Source organism: Trichogramma pretiosum, unplaced genomic scaffold (genome assembly GCF_000599845.2).
Source record: "Trichogramma pretiosum strain Unisexual culture from Peru unplaced genomic scaffold, Tpre_2.0 scaffold100, whole genome shotgun sequence".
NCBI classification, from domain to species: domain Eukaryota; kingdom Metazoa; phylum Arthropoda; class Insecta; order Hymenoptera; family Trichogrammatidae; genus Trichogramma; species Trichogramma pretiosum.
In genome coordinates, this window is record NW_019640801.1 from 40,969 (window position 1) to 58,767 (window position 17,799).

Below are 17,799 nucleotides of genomic sequence, written 5' to 3' on the forward strand. Positions count from 1 at the left end.
TTGAGCTCATAGCCCGGGTATTTGTGCGCGTGACTGCAAGTATATTTGCCCAAGACACAATTAACGCTCGACAATGTATACAAATATATATATAGACACACCTCTTTTCTATAACCTTGATTGAATAATGGGCTCCTCCCATGAAGGGCATTACACAAAACCATTAGCGCACAGCTGTACGTCTCATGCACGAGCACACTTGTACATAAAGTAGATGGAGCCGCTTTTAAAAGCGGCATTACCACCATCGACTGTGTTAGTACTCTTTACGATCGAGCATGTCTGCTTCGTGCACGTAAACCGCAACGAGTCGCCTTGGACCGCAAGACTTCTGTATGAATATGTCTTTACCGTGAAGAGAGCAAGATGCAGTAGTGTCGGCAGCAGCACGTGGCATCGAAACAAAACATCATCTCGACGATAGGAAAATACACTACACCCGAGTATACACGTTCGAACGTATGAACATAAAAATCAAAATTATGGGGATTCGAGCGACACAATTACACTTTTTCGCTTGCCAGTGCAGAATGCAGCCAGCAAGCAAATAAAAAGAAGAGATACTCGAATTGACCGAGAGCTGCAACTGGCTCTGCTGCCGTTGCCCTTTCAGAATCGATAGTAAAGAAAGAAGCAATTCTGTTTAATACGCACCAATAGTAGCCTACACTCGAAGAAATGTTATACTGCAAGAAATCGAGTGCAGATACTGAGAATTTAATTGCAATGATCTAAACAACTTGAGCAAAAGTGTCAATCCGTCAAGTTTACGGACGATAAGCTTCGATTCGATCCACTTACGAGACTATTAAATTTTTTCTTCGAACTAATCAATGTGCAGCTGTGAAACTTCGATAATAAACTTTGACACTTCTTATCAATTTCAATCGAATATGGAACGATCAATGGCGCGCATAATACATTTGACGAGCCGAAGAATAATTTGCAAGCGCCTCGTATAGAACGTTGGGGAGCAGTGAGGAAAAATAAAACAGCTCGTATCTGCATAGTATGGATGTCACATTAGAAATTCGAATACATCATTCACAGGCATACATTAAACGCATCGTCGAGTCGAATGACTCGGAAGATGCCTCGTGCTCTTCTCTTGTGTACGAGCTGTGTATGTGTATACGCGAGGCGAGTGCATGTCATACACGGCTCGCACGAGAGACGAGCGAAATGCGGAAAGTGCTTGGCTGTCAGAGAAGCTCTGATTGAAATCAATGAACGCGATGGATCGAAGGAAATAAAAGATTGACTATCGAGCTCTTTGCAACGCCGCAAGCAGTAATACCACGACTGGCTGACTCTGCTTCTGCAGTTATATCTGATAAGTCATATCGATAATTGATCGAAAGCTCCGACGGAATCCCTGGCCATAATTGCGGTACGCTTGCGTGCGACGTTGTCACAAGGAAACGAATCGCCCGACGCAACGTGTAAACTCCCTTTTTTATTGCAATTGCGTGCGGTGGCGCGCTGTTATACGTTTACACCGATAAGCTCGCGAAACGTCGTTATAAATTTTATCAAAATCTCATGGATTCCGTCAAATCACATTTCCCAGAGCTTACCGCACTGCTATTTTCGCAAACGTTTGCCAGCAATTTTAAAAATCTTACATGCCTGAGTTTTCAAACTAGCCTTTGCAAGGAGCTGCCAAGTTCTAACCGCACACACTTCATTGGATATCTGCTATCTATTTCATTAGCTTTACCAACTGCGCGCGAAGGCAACGAAAGCTGGACTTATTATACAATTTTCGTCCCAAAATGAGGTATTAAAATCATTTGCATTTAAATGATTTAATTAAACAATTGAAAATTAAATGAATACAATTTGATTAAACGAAATAAAACTTTCATCATACACATTAAATCGAAAAATAAAAATTCATTTTACAAATAATTAAACATTGGTCTAAGTGCAGGATCATCCATCGACGTATCCGTTTTCACCAATTAACGCACCTTACATGAGTCAACTACTGCATCGCTAAGGCAAAGAAAGAAAAAGCAATAGAGAGAAATGTTTTTGATTCACGTGATTGTTTATTTTTCTTAGCTTTCGCATGTGCATATGCGGATAAACTTGCACTCTCGCTGCACACCAAGATTTCGATGTACAGCTACGCTGCTGCATTCATCACGTGCACTTTTGATTTTCAACTTTTTTCGTCCTTACACACTACCGCATTGTTGTGTCCGGCGCATCGATCGCCCATTAATGTTTAACGTTCAGAGTGACAAAAAAGGGAACGGCAAACACGTAACCAAGAAGCTATGTAAATGGATACATTTTTTATTGGAAAAGTATTGATGAATGAGGATTTGATACTGCTGAAGCGTATACGCGTGAGAATTGGTTTATCACGCGGATAAGATTTATGTAACTTCGGGGCTCTGACCTTTTTTTTCTAATCGTCTCACTGCCCCTCTCTTTTTCCCCCTACCTCGCAATGTTTGCAGAAAGTTTCTCGTCGCAAACGCGCGCGCGGGAAAAAGAGAGTGCTGCACTAAATCATGGACAATGCTTTCGTCGAGAGTACGTAAATTTTGCGGAAGAAATGCGCAGGCGCCTGTGTCTCTTGCACCCGAATAATGCAATATTTATAAAACCAAACAGATAAGATACGTTTGTGGATACGACTGAACTTAAATATTTTCAAATTAAAAACGAAAAATCTCTACGTTACATAAGTAGTACCTACATCATACATAACGTATTACCTGAATGGGTATTTATTCATTTTTCATCGTGAAAGATTTCAATAACTTTTATAACTTGTAATTATCAACTGTCGATGCAAGTTTGTTATTTCTAAAATTTTTCCAACTATGAGACGCTCAGAATTTTCATTCGATCGTACATAAACACTCTTGACGTTGCATGGAAGGTAATAGATAACGCACTACTCTTATATGAAGTTTGTTCTTAAAGTTAAAGATCGAGTCGATGGAGCACACTTCAAATGAGATATAGGGAGAGAGAGATAGAGAAAAGGAAGAAGAAATAGAAGAAGTAGTTGACTCGTTATTGTGCGAAATTAGATCGGAAAGTCAAGCTTTGTCGCAAGTCCGCCACTTCTATAATTGTACGTCTCTTTCTCTCTGGCCCGCGTACGTAGCGTAAAGGAGCTAAGGTAAGGTCTTAAAAGAGAGATATAAATTGATGGCTTGGAGTATAACTATGTAGTAGGTAATTAAAGGCAAAGATACAAGTAAATAAAAGCTCCAAAGATATTGACATTTCATGTAATGAGATTCTGATAAAAGACAGGGATGAAAATGAAGTAATAATTACGGTAATTTCACAGAATGATAAAAGTTCAAAAGATTCTTTTAATTGAAGAAATTGAATCTTTCTATATTTTGATGATTTTTAGCAGTAGAAATTTGAAAAAATTGGATTGTGAATATCCATTTTTAAGATATTAGGATTGAAAAGCTACAAATCTTAAAAGCAGGCCGGAAATAGACCTCAAATTGCTTTTGTGCACGCTTGCATTCAAATCGTCGTCGTGTGAACCGAGCCAAAAAATAGTCAAAAGAAAAAGTTTATAAGTATTAAACAGCGTAGACAACAAGTGCAAAAGTTTGCAAAGAAAGTTTGTGGTAAAATGAGGTTTTCAAGTGTAAAGTGGAAAAAAAATCTGAAAACCCTTCTTCACTTCTGGAGTAAGTCCGTATTATATAATTGAAGACGTCATTGTAAGTTACAATTTGGAAGTTTCGATGAACGCTGGAATGACTTTTATACGCATTACATGTCATCCACGGTTTCCAGATTAAAAAACTCGCACCACATTTGTTATCTCATGGGAGCAACGCTCATGTTTATACCTTCATGAACGGAAAAGCTGTTTTCGTTGGTTTTTTCTGTTCTTCCGTACGTTCTTTTGATGAAATCGTTAAAGTTTACGGCTGGGCTGAGTCGTGCTTGGTCGTGTGAAATATGTTCAGTGTGTCCTTTCCGGTCTTGAGTGCAACGTATGCGCACAATAGCTACATTTTCGCTAAGAAAATAAAGTCTTGCGTTCTTGGCACAAGCAACACTGGTAATTCACTCTCTCGCACTTATGCCACTTGTTCAAATCGTCAATTATTGTTACCACTTTTGGCGGTGAAATTATGTTTATTCAACGATTGACTCACCTTGAAACCTTAGAAACGCGTCCTTAAAGTAGTTTCTGCTAGAGTCACTGTGACTGCACACCTCTTGATAATTGCCATCATTTCCTAAAAAGATAGCTTTTTATTTCTCTTTACAATAAGTGGTTGTTCATTTGGCATATATATATTGAGCTCGACGCACAGCGGCATAATCGCGTAGCATTGTGGCTATATAACGCGAAACCATAAAGACCGCACAGAGACTAGGATTTATTAGATTGCGTTACCACCGAAATTTGAATAAATTTTCAGGATTATTCTAGAGTCTACGAGAGGGTGAGGGCGCGGGGGGTGGGCAATGAGGAACGAGTTAAACGAAAAGAAGAATAAGATGCCTCTCGCTGCTCTGACTGTATGCGTACACGTAGGAAGCGAGTATGAAAGGCATCACACGGCAGTTTCTAATATTAAACCTGCAGCCTCTGGCGGGCGCATCATTCTTCCGCTCGCGGAGTGCCTCTGCATTATAACGTCTAGCTGCGTACACGTTATATACAGACGAATACACGTACATTTGCGCGCACGTATACATGATCGTACATGCTTGTATGCGTTTTATATGAGTGTTTTTGCATACGTTTATGCCCGTACGCGCAGGAAAAATAACGCCAAACCAATAAAATCACGAGGCTGCCGTACTGTCGGCAAGGGATTAAACCGCACTGACACGACTGACTAGAGTCTTCTTTTCCATTATTATTTCAGTTTTATAATCGGTCGCGTCGAGAAAAAAATACCTGGAAAATTATTCACGAATTTGTTGGCAAAATTTACGTCAAGTCGCGCGCACAAACTGCTAATTTGCGCTGCTGAATTCTATAATTAATATCCTTTATTTAATTCGCGTCTGTGGCGCGTGTTATTAGGTTGAAAACGCATAATTATTTATCGCCGCAGCGTGATAACAGTCGTAAATTAATGCATCTGACAGTTGTGACATCAGATACGGGTGTTGTGGATTTAATTCAGCAACGAAAATAAATTGTAGCCTCCATATTATTATGGAGGTACGAGTGCGGGGAGATTCATTTATAAACTTGTAACCATTTTCCTGGATTAACCACACGCACACGCGCGCAGGGCGCACCACCACACGCCCTATCTACTACAAACTGTAAAAAGTTTTAGATGAGCGTGCCAGCGTGTATGTGCATGCGCTGCATGAAACCGGGCAAGTTTCAGACTGACGAGTGCACTGCGTGTTCAGCTGTTGTGTGCGCGTGTGTGCCCGCGCGACTGTATGCGCGATAGAAATAATTTCAACGCTGCTCGTACAACAGATGCAAACTGCGTGAAGTACGTATTACATGATTTTCTTCTGCGTCATTACACGCAAATGCGCACATATACAATGTACACTTTTGTTCATTAGGGCCGTGTAGCTCGCAACGACATGACGTGAAAAGTAAACTTTTTAACCAAATTAAAGTTCCGCGCTGCACATCGTCCATCATACTCATAGGCGCTAATAAACAGCTGTATAAAAAAACCTGCAGACGTCGTGTGGCCAGGTCGGGTGCAACAACATCGAAAGCTCGTCGCCGTGTTGAACGGGGCAGCTCTGTGCAAGGCACATCTGTACATATACGTTGCTTGAGTTTCGCCTGGTAGTATTTAGCCTCGTCGAGTTAGCTCTGCTGTTGCTGCGCGCGAAGTAAGCGTACAAAGTGCACAAGCCGTTTGCATGTAAATAGCTCGACAGCGGCAGACACATTGGAAGAAAGAGGGAGAGAAAGAAAAGGAAGAGGAAGCGAGAAGTCAACGGGAGAGAAGACAATTTGGCTGTTTTTTTTTCACTTCATATACATGCGTATTCCTTCTCGAGAATTTGAAGCGAAGGTTTTGCTTATTTTTATTTCTCTTTTTTTCGTCGCTCCGAGAGAGATTTTGAAGGACGACCGACTACTTTCCTGAGAATTTTTCGTCCCCAAAGTACAACAACATCTGCGAGTGTGCTATTAATTTCGGCAAGTAAATGCATACAACTCATGGTTTTTAATAAAAAAAAAACCCACGTTTATAAAATCCATAGTATAGTATGAATTAGAAGGAAAAAACTGTAGGAATCACGCAGGTTGCGGTGAAATCTATTTCATTTTATTCCATCTCGTATTGCAGCGGCACGTCTCTCTTTCTCTCGGCTACCCGCGCACACACATACACACGCGCGAAGTGTTTTTTGGAAAATTCCAAACCAAAGCCAAACGAGAATAGCCTGCATGGTCATATAAACGTGGTGGCCAAGTAACAACATGTACATACATGCATATATATATATGGCCCTCTGGTAGCCGCACTGTACGCCGCAAAAAAAATGCGCACATATAGAGGAACATCATTGTGCCAGCGGTGGCAGCGACCACCGCACACACGCGCACGCACAGACGAACTTGCATTCGTGAAGCTGTATGTATGCGCTACACACGCCCAGAGAGCATACCACGAGTTTCCACGTACGCGCCATTAGCAGATTACCCATGCGGATTCCTCTTGTTCTTTGCGCACTCGGTGTACGCGCCACTACATAGTAATGGTAGTAATACTCTTCTCTTGTTGTAATCTACAAAATCACGCAATTTCAATATTCAATTTTATTTCTCGCGCTTGGTGGAAAAAAGTAGATCCACACGTACGCGCTTTGACGAAACGGGAGGTTTGATAGGCCACCTAGACCAACATAGCCCGAATATTATTAACTGCAACTTTTTTATATCAAATTGCATGCTTTTAATATTGTTTGTAGCACACCTTGTTGTTACTTTAGTAGACAAAAAACGATTAAAAGATTTTGCAAGTATTACAATTAAATTCGAACATTAGTTACAATTTCCATTGCATAATGTTATCCAGTGAAATAATGACACTTGGCATGAGGTATCTCTAATGTATTTAAACAGCTCTCCTCTGAATCGGTAGCGAGCCAACTTTTGTATTCATAAACTTTATTAATTAGAGAAAAAAATGAAAAACAGTCTACAAAAATCCTTAGCCAATGAGAAAATTGCTTAGTAATATTATAGATGGTTCATCGTTTCAAAAGCACGTTATTACGTGCTTTGGTGTCACAGCTCGTAAAAAACGAGGAAAAAATTAAAATTAAGACTCTATTTTCTGTAATCTACAGAATTCTTCATTCTGCAACTCTAGAACTAATATAAATTACTGACACTTTCATTAGCCAGTGGGATAATCGGACGTGACCTGTCTTCATCTAAAAATCGACTTTTTCACCCACTATAGACGCGTTTCACAAATAACTAATATTATTCTGATACATAGACACTCTTCTACACATTTCAAATACAACTCATTCTGTATTATTGGTCTTTTTAAATTATCTGGAAACGATCTTATACAGATAATAAAAGAGATATTTTTTCATAGAATATTTACATTCTAAGTGCAACTTCAAAACAATAATAGTTGTATAAGATAATGGCAATAGTACAATAACTTCCCCTGCGTAATCGGCGATTTTTCGGCTTAACACTTAGATATTTTGACTGTCGCAATATAAAAACGTTTTTTTTCTCTTTAATTTTCAACATGACTAAAGACTAAAAAAATCGACGCAATAAATGATGATCAATTAAAAATAAATACTCGATAAAAAAAACAAAAAATCGTGCATGAAATTTTCAGGGGTACGAAAAAATTAAACTTGAAATAGATGATGGAGAGTTTTTTCTTTTGTGCAATATTAGTCTTTCGATGCGTTCTTTCGGAATAATGAACCAGATACCTTGCGTGAAATTGAAAGTTGATTCGCTTACTTAGAATTTTTTATTTTGAGCTTGTGCAAAACCAATCATAACAGTCAAACACAGGTCTGTATGTACCCATCAATATTTATGCCGCACGATCATTGTCGTATACAAATACTAATACATTTACTATACTTATAGAGCCTAGAATATGCCGAACAATTGTGTAAACGATTTAGCGAGGAGTACGATAATGGGCAAATGCAGAAATTGTTGGATAATATTCACTGATTATATGTGCACAAAAGCTCGAGGGATATCCATATCAGAGTACTATACTATGTTTATTTTGAAGAGACTGTGTATGAGTACTGGGTGTGATTAAGGGTGCTACATGCAGCAGAAAAATTCACTACTGCACACATTAGTTTCAATGTTTCAAATCGTCTGATTTTCGAGAAAGCTAATGGTATTACCGATACATTTTGCTGATATATGAAAAGTACCTTTTATTCTAACTTCATTTGATTCACAAGAGTTATTTTGAATATTGACAAGAGTTATTTTAAATATTGATTTTTATAAATTTTTATAAAATATCGAGGTTATTTTTGAAAAAAGCGGTTCATGATATATGAAAAGTACCTTTTATTCTAACTTCATTTGATTCACAAGAGTTATTTTGAATATTGACAAGAGTTATTTTAAATATTGATTTTTATAAATTTTTATAAAATACCGAGGTTATTTTTGGAAAAAGCGGTTCAAATTATGTATCACGGAAATTAAAAAAATTTATTTGAGATGGAACGAAAGCTGAAGTATCGAAATGGAATTCCTCACAATATGTTCCATTTGATATTTTTACAAAAGTTTGGATCTTCACTCCAAACACTATTTCTTCGCCCCAGCTCAAAAAACGCACTAATAAACTCGAGAGGTAAAAATGTACCTTAGGCCTATGCTTTTAAGGCACGTTTTTGCCATCGAGTTTGTTAGTGCTATTTGTGTAGTGGGGGGTGGGGGGCAATCTCAGTATCCAAGGGTCTAAAAATTAAAAGAATTATTAAGATTTTTGTCGAACTTTTTTGAAAATCGACTTTAGTTTTTTGAGTTTCAACATGTGTCAACAATGAGCTTTTGGACCCAGTGATGAGTTTTTCTTAGTTTTTATACCCTAAGAACCAGAATCAGCGTCGATAGCAGATATAAATTTGCACGCATTTGCAAGAGTATAGTTCCAACACTTTTCAATACTCTGAGCTACGCCTAAGCTTAAATACAAGTACCATCAATGGAACATAAATCCTATAATGAATGAATTCAATGTTGTTCCTTTCTACTTTTCATAAAGGCAAAGAGAGAAATTTTTCTCTTGGACAAGATAATTTATTATTTATGCAGATTCTTATTCCGCAGTAATGAGATCTAGCGGCTCGGCTGAGGGTATTGAAAAGACCGGGTAAAAGTACAGGTACAAGATGCCGCTGAGGGCGGGGTTTAGAGTGAAACCGAGGATCGCTCGGCGGCCCTTTAACTGACGGTGCCGCAAGCGTATATATAAAGCGAAGGTGAAGATCGAGGCTCTTCTCAGCGAGAAAGTTGTGAATAAAGAAAGAAAAAGGGCGAATAATAATGCTACGGATGGCACGCAGCAGCAGTAAGAATCGAAGTATACCCGTGCCGCCCCTCTTGGGTACAAGATAAAAGCTGAAATAAGTCTGTATATAGATATAGGGTGCTTGCTACTTTTTTCTCAACCGTTCAAAAATTTTGCTTGCGTACACGTTTTCGTGAAATAAGCAAACTTTTCTTTATTATTCATTAAATTTCTTATAATTTTCTTTTCTTCAGTTTCATTACATTTAACCATTTACATAAGGTGGCTTATCTTGGATCATCAAACGATTTTCTTCAAATATAAAAATTGATTTAACAAGCACATTTATTCATGAATATAATTATTCATGCGATTCAATCATTCCCCATTCTATCCTGCAATATAAAGAAAAAATCTTGTACTCTTTAATTTTGTATTCATTAACTTCTGAATATAAAATAGTTAATTTTATCATACAAGTGAATTCTCCATTTAAATATTTTTTTTTATCAAGTGCCAAAACCATTACGCATTTTCTATTGTTTGTTGCTTCTTAACGTACCTTTTTTATCATTTTTCCTCACTCTGATTCTGAAATACGTATTTTTTACGAATAATAGAGTCACTGTGTTTTCTTTCAGTTTCATATTGATAGGATAGTAAAAGATAAAGGAAACTGAATGCAGTAAATATACACATATACAGAGTCGCCTCAAGTCTCCGAGTGCACTGTGACAGAAACAAGTCTTTTAAAAATCTTCTCTTTCTCTTGGGAATTAAATTCTATAAAATAAATTTAGGTTTTCTTTTTTCTGATCTTAACATATGTACACCTTCTTGATTTTGCTGTGTTCATGAGAAATTTTAGTTTCACCTATAGACAAAAAATTTTTTCCTGAAAGCTATAAATATTCTTGAGACTGTACCAGCAATAATTATCAAGATTTCAAATCATTACCGCTAAAAAAACTTCTATAATTAAGTCTCAATACTGATTTTTTCAAATTATTACTGAAACATGTTGAACCACTTACTTCATAATCGTATTAATTTTAATATTGATATACTTCGTCAACTTAAAATCCTGCTTTTGGGCCGTTGGTATGTAAATAAAATTTTTTTCCCCCAAAGGTTGTCTTTTCTTTACATAATTTACCAATTAATTGTTTATTTATTTATTAAAAATGTACATTCTGCCAAAAAAAATTCAATGATTGTTCAAAGTTTCTGGAAACATTTTTGCAAGTCAATATTTTTTGATTTGAATCTTTATGCACAATATCATCATATCACAAAGGTTTACTAACAATCGCTTGAGCTGCTTTAGAGGAATGCTTTACTTCGATTCCTACTTTTATTGTCTTTTTGGGGCTATTTTCACTTTCACTGCATCTTTTCCTCTGAAACTCTCTATATCTTTTCCATATTTTATAATTTTGTCCCTTTTTTACGTACATACACTGGCGAAAAAGTAAGAGAGGAAAGGAAAAAGCAATATTTTCCCCAGTTACGTGCTCTCATTGGTATGCTTTACTCGTTTACCTGGTCGCGCTGCTGCATTCTCTGTGTTTTTTATAGTGGCGATCAAAGGTCCTTTTTTTTGGTGGTCCCAAAATTGCGCACTGACATTCGAATAATTTGCATAAAGTTGCTACACAGTGCATTTCTGAGAATAAAAATAGCATTTTTTTTTAAGAAGTGACGTTTGCGAACCTCGATTGTCTCAAATCATTAATGATACATAATTAAGACTTAAAAATACAATCGAAACAGACTCTTAAAAAACTAATAATATAATCATACGGAAGTCTTAATTTTATCCGGGCGCTCAGTTTTTGTTCTTACGAATATCTTTAGCGTGCACCTTGGGTAGGTCGTCTACTCACACACTTGTTAGATAATATTAAATTTTAATATTGGAAAACTTTGCAAAAGATGTACAAGCACACGTTTTGTGGTGTTTTATGAGTCACCAAGCAAGAAGTTCAATTACAGCGCACCGTTGTATTATCGACATTATTGGTCTAACAATGCAGCAAGAGAACTTGAACAGATATTTAAGCATAGCAAATGATTACTTTTAAAATTTCAGCCATACATCTAATAAAATTAAGTTCATTTTTGTCGCTTCGAAATGTGTTTCATAGTGATTGTTGTTTTTGCAGCAATTTTTGTAGACTGCGGTTTCAATCTTTGCCCAACATCAAAACTGAAAATTCTATAGTTAATTTGGAAGATGAACTTGATTCGTTACTGTAAAGGACCTCATGGAATTCATTTTCATATCTATTCATTCTCGCTAAAATATAAAAAAATGGAATATATTGATGTTTTCTAAAAATTGTAAATATGGTACTTCGTTGTGTTGTGAAATACTAAAAATTGAATGAATGATAGTTTGCTATTAGTAAACCGATACTTATGGTTGGAATGTGTCCAACAACCATCGATTTCATTTAGATACATAGTATGTTATCCCCTTTTGAGTCTAGCGGTACAAAATCTGAAAACAAATGAAAATTCCCTTAAAAATTTTTTTTTGTTCGTTAAATAAAATTATATGTCTTTGATTATCCACACTTAAAAAAATCTTCCATCAAAGGAAAACAGCTGGATCAGAAAAAGATATTTTGCCGATGAAGCAAAATTATTGAGTAATATTTCGCTGATAATTTTGCAAAATTATTTTGCTGGGACAGCAAAATATCTTTTTCTGATTCAGCTGCCCACTTTTCCTGAATCTACTTATAAGATTTTTGTCAGTCATGAACAAAATCGTTAAACAAAATTACAAAAATTAACAAGTTTATAGGGTACTTGGACTAGTGATTGACCGCTTTCGACCAATAAATGACCACTTTTGGATGTGCAATAATCATTCTTTTATCTTGTTATATGATAATTGGACATAGAAAGCAAGATACTTCGTTCGCTGAAGAATTGAATAACGACCATACAAATATATTTTTAATTGTTTTTCATATCATATTTTCCAAAATGTTCATTCACCGGTACCCGGTCATTGATTGGTCCGACTACCCTAAGTTAGATGCAAAGCTAAATTCATCGGGGCGTAATTTTGAAACATTGAGATTTTCTTCTATCACACTTTTTGATACTTTTGAGTGTATGTAAAGAAAGCATAGAGAAACTATGAAAAGAGACACTGCACTTGGCATATTAAAAGATCGAGTTGAATAGAAATGGCTCGTAAATATGGCTTGGATTGCGGGTGTGCTAAAAAAAAAATAAAGAAGACCCTACGCAAGCAAGCTCTGAGCCACCAATCTGCCTGCCCTCTGATGAAATTGAATCCGTTTGAGCGTTTTTCCTTTTGTGCGTACATATATATTTATATGGGCGCTAGTATATACTTTTTATCGATTTTAACTTCTTTCTGCTTGAGATAGCCGCAGCGACGCTGCTATTGCCGACACGTTGAATATAATACCTTGAAAAAAAGAACCGCTTCTCAGAACCCTAAGGCATTTCTAGCAAATGGTTTATATGTTTTTCCATTGACTAATTTTAAATTGACAGTTTTGTGAAATCGAGTATTACATTAATTTAAAGAGCTGTTCGTTTCATGTTTTGCAAAAATATGTCATTTAAAAATGATCAATTTCAAACAAACTTGATTAAACAAGAAAATTGCTCAATGGAAATTGAAAATATCAATGAAACAATGTACTCCAAGCGTGATAAATATTGTAGTAAAACTGGACTCTTCAATAATTCAACACGATGCGCTTAGCAGCAAAGTAATTCAAGAAAGAAAAGAATTTCCAATTTCAACTTTATGCAAACCTTTATTATGATAGCTCGAGCGCGTTTAAATGAATTTTTAAGTTTCAAGTCCTCTCGCACTCGCATTCACCCGTCGTTCCATTTCATTTTGTCTTTCTCCCTCCCTCCCGGCAATATGGGATAAAAACGAACGTCAAAAAAATTTCTTTTCCAGAACGTAATCCAGTGCCGTTTCTGAAATAAGAGTGTGTGTGTGTGTGTGTGTGTGTGTGTGTGTGTGTGTGTGTGTGAGAGATAGAGAGAGACGAGGATGAGTAAAATTATGAGGACAACGGAAGAGACCTACCGCATGTTTCACGCGTAGTGCTGTACGGTCAACTCGCTTTTTTTACTTCCTTTCGAAGTTACTGATGGCCTGGCCTCATCTCCATTATGTACCCTTTCTGTTTGTATTCGAAGTATGTATAGTCTCAGGACTTGACTGGTTTTTATCTTTCGTGTGACTCATATCCGCTTACTTTTTTTTTACCTACATTTTCTTGTTTTTGACTAGTGAAAGGGGATGAGACTATAAGGTTATCCGTATTGCATAGGTCACTAACAAAATAAACCTTCAATTGGAAATTTTATTTGAAAAATTTTATCTTTTAAAGTGCAAAATCACTTGTTTGATCAATTATTTCATCGCAAATATGTAATCAGTCGCTTTTCTTTGGGTTACAGAGTTGAAGACAAAGCTTGACCAGCAATGGGCTTCGCTGAGCAGCATCAACATCAACGGCTTCAGAGGAAACATCAAAAACCACCGAGCAGCCGACTTCCCTTTCGTGAAACTGGATAAGCATCTAATACATCAGTATCTTTATTACACGAGTGGGCGCACGGACGAAGAGCAACGGAAGTCGCGCTCGGAAAAGTAGCGCCTGACAAAAGTGTAAATCTCACGTAAAAAGAAATTCATAGGGTGAAGCGTGTGCGTACGAAAAAGCTCTAAGAGAGACAGGTCACGTAACAGATAGTCTACTTCCTCGCGCGAAGCTTTACATCGTCTCGTCCTCGGCATTGCACATACATACATCCGAAACGATATTTCTTCACGAACGCGTTCAATTTCTCGGGGCGACGCTGCTGAGACGCTACAGCCGAGCGCCACCGTAGCTATATCAGTCGTAAATCTCGACCGTCACTTTACAATTACGAATTTAAAGTTCACACAGAAGAGCGAAAGGAGCTGCATGTATAGCACATATAAATCGTCACGTTGCCCATGGAGCAGCGGTAGCAGATTCAGTGACACTAGCGACTGCGTTTTAACGCCTTGGAAAAGTAAAATAGGTATTTTGTTTGTTTTATGTGCACGTGAACGCTTTGGCAAGAAAAGCTCGGATAAGAAAATACGACAAATAGAGAGCGGCTAGGCAGCGGCGGCCTGCAAGCTCGGATGGGTTAGCTTACGTTGCCCGCGCCATTACTACTGTCGCAGAGAAAGAGAGAGAGAGAGAGAGAGTTGGCGTGCGGTAGTGCGCAATGGACGCAAAGTACAGCGCCAGCAGTAGCAGCAGCAACAGCAGCAGCAGTGCTTGGCGGTTGTGGCACGTTGGTGTCGGGCTTAATTCGCGGACGCAGCAACAAGTGGCGTCGGGACGTGCCATAATAAAGCCCCGCAAACCGCCAAGAGTAGTCTACCAAGGCCGCGAGAGTGCAGCTGCATTACAAGCCTAGATATAAATATTAGCGAGAGAGTGACAACTTTGCGCGAGAGCCGTGCGATAATTTTCACTCGAACGTTTCGAGAGTACGAGAGAGTATAAAATAAAGTAAAGAAGAAAAAGAAGCAAGGCGAATGCAGGTGGAAAAAGGACAACTGCGACGACCAGTGTGGCGGATTATATCGGAAGAAGAAGCCACCGTCGCCGCAGCCGACGCCACTGGGCATTAAGCCAAACGAATCGATCTTTGGCGACAGTCTGCACTTAAAACTCGGCAAAACGAGCTTTCGCAGTTATATATTATATTGTAAGACGGATAAGGAGGTGTCTACCTATAACAGACCATAAGCAAGATGAAGCTGACGACGAGCGAGGCGATGGTGCCGCTGCTGGGCGCTCTCGCACCCCGATACGTCGTGAAGCAAGCGACGGTCAAGAGATGCGTTGCGGCTTTGCTGCTCGTCTCGATGGCCAGCATTTTCTATTACACCCACTACATCATCAGCAGTCCTTTGGCTAGGTGAGTATCGCACGTTTTTCTACCATTGAAATGCTTTTTTGTTGTATTTTTATACGTAGCTACGAGCGAAAGAGAGCGTCGACGTCTGGAAATTGTATAAATTGACGAAAAACACGATCTCGTTGGAAACGGAGGCATAGATGCGCAATATATCTCGTGCGGCAAACTCGTCACGAACTCGAACGTCGTACGAGGTATTAAAATGTAACAAGGACTAAGAATCGGATACGCGTTCGATATAACCACGACGAAAAATGAGCACTTGTCAGCGTCGTAGGACGTAGCAGCAGCTTGTGCTCGTCGAGCGTGCGCCTGTCTACTGCTTCCCTCTTAATATATATATATATATATCTGTATATGCGTAAGACGACATCATAGTCACAGGGAGAACTTTCGAATATGCTGATTGCGACACCCGCTCGACACGCGAAGTTATAGCTTGTAGTTCGGGAGCAGCAGCGGCAAGCCTTGCGTGCGCGTCGCATTAGCAAATCTGAAATTTGCGCTGGAGCTGCGGGTCTTGAACTCTACTCTCGAGGCGTACGGCTTCGAGTCCTATCTAGCCCTCCACTCTCTCTCTCTCTCTCTTTCTCTCTCCATTATATCCATCCAACTAACAGCAGTAAGTCATCTGTGGTATAGATCTGCGTGCTGTTGCTTTTGCTAAGATCCGACGCGGCGTAGCTACGTTCAACAGCATTAGACTTTGAGCTCTACTGCGCACTACCTACAACTTGGATACCTGCCTTGCTTCAGTCGTAATTTATACTCCCTTATCTAATGTTTTTCCATCGCGTCGCTTGCGCCGTCAATTTTTTAACAGTTCGAGTCATTTATTTTTTCATTCGAGCACTTATTTCGCTATTCATCGCAATCGTTAGTAAGAACACAAGTCACAGCGCACGACCCCTCAACTTTTCAAGAGTTAGGGTACAGTACAGCGTACAGCTCCATTATATAGTATGTATCGTAGACTTGGGGCAAACTTGTGCGTGAGATTTCTTGAACCGGTGCAGCAGCGAACACACATAACTATAATAATTTAGTGGCTTTGACATTGCTTCAGCAAACACGAATGTGTAGCTGTGGCTGCGTGCGAAGACGACCTACAACGCGCTAATGTACATAAGGTCATTTCCTCCAAAAACTGAATTTATATCCAAAGTCTCATCTTCCTCTGGAAAGGGTTAGATAGCGCTCTTGTTTTATGCCGTAATTAAACTTTGCCGTTTCGCTGTCAACAGTCTGCCTGACGTGCTTAATGTGCGTGTCACATACATGCAAGCTGAAAAACTGTTTAATTGTCTTGTATCTCGATAACATTTCTCAGCTCCAAGTTTCGCAAATTATTTTTCTAACGATAATTCATAATCATTCCGAAGTAATGGAAAGTATCAAAACAATAGCTTTGAATCCGACGTTCGAGAGAATAACCGAATTTTCGTCGCGTGCTTCGCACTCGTATCAGCCAATTTATAACGGGTACAATAACGAGAATCCACTGAGAGAGTTATAAACAGACAATTTGTTCTGTTCGCCAGATGCCACTTGTGTCAAATGTCGAAAGATTTGCTTTTGATGAAGCAATAACACACGTTTCTGCGCTTATATGCGGCAGTGGTCGGTCTCTCTCTCTCTGTGCACGCGCCAACTTCATTGCGACTACTGCTTATAATTGGATGAACTCGCTGCACGCTTTATTATTCATTTTTCATTATCGCTCAAGCTCAATTATCCGGCGACGCCCAGTACACGTGAATAATCTCGACGCGCTCCAAAATATCCTTTCGCTCCGAGTATTGACCTCGTGCCAAAGTTAATTGTTATCTTGCTGTCCACGCGTGTCGGTGTTGATTTTCCCTTCTTCCCTCCCTTTCTCTCTCTTTCTAAAACGCAGAAAACTTTTATCGTAGAAATAACTGCGAAATTCATTTGGCTAAAGGAACTCGTACATCATGGTACGAGGATGATGAAATTAATTGAAATCTCCTTGCAGTTGGTAAATTTTCCACGCGAAAATCTGATCTTCGGCCGAAGTTACTTCTGCAAGGATAGTGTCGCCACGAAAATCTTTTAGATATATGGAAGGGAAATTGAGCTTGCAAGCTAAAAGTCAGAGAGTATACGCAAGAGGCCGACCCAATTTGAATTAGGATATATATGGAACGAGAAGGAGAGATAGAAAGAGGGGCTCTGGCGGTGTTTCCGCACGCTGCTGCTGCTGCTGTTTCTGCTGCTGCCTTCCACGACGCTAACTGTCTTAATTCCGTAAGAGAGAAGCTATCCCAACGCGTATATAACTTTGCAACGTTTATCCTTCTGCAAGGGGAAGAAGCGGCAGCAC

General features: G+C 38.7%; 1 protein-coding gene across 1 annotated transcript in view; it reads left to right on the forward strand.

Moving 5' to 3' along the window:
• LOC106650650 (bifunctional heparan sulfate N-deacetylase/N-sulfotransferase) overlaps nt 1–17,799 on the forward strand; it is an 84,429-nt gene that overhangs the window by 8,980 nt on the left and 57,650 nt on the right. The window contains exon 2 of the mRNA XM_014368793.2: nt 13,950–15,455. Within this exon, the coding sequence (XP_014224279.1) occupies nt 15,289–15,455 (167 nt within the window). The 5' untranslated portion in view covers nt 13,950–15,288. The remainder of the gene's footprint in view (nt 1–13,949; nt 15,456–17,799) is intronic.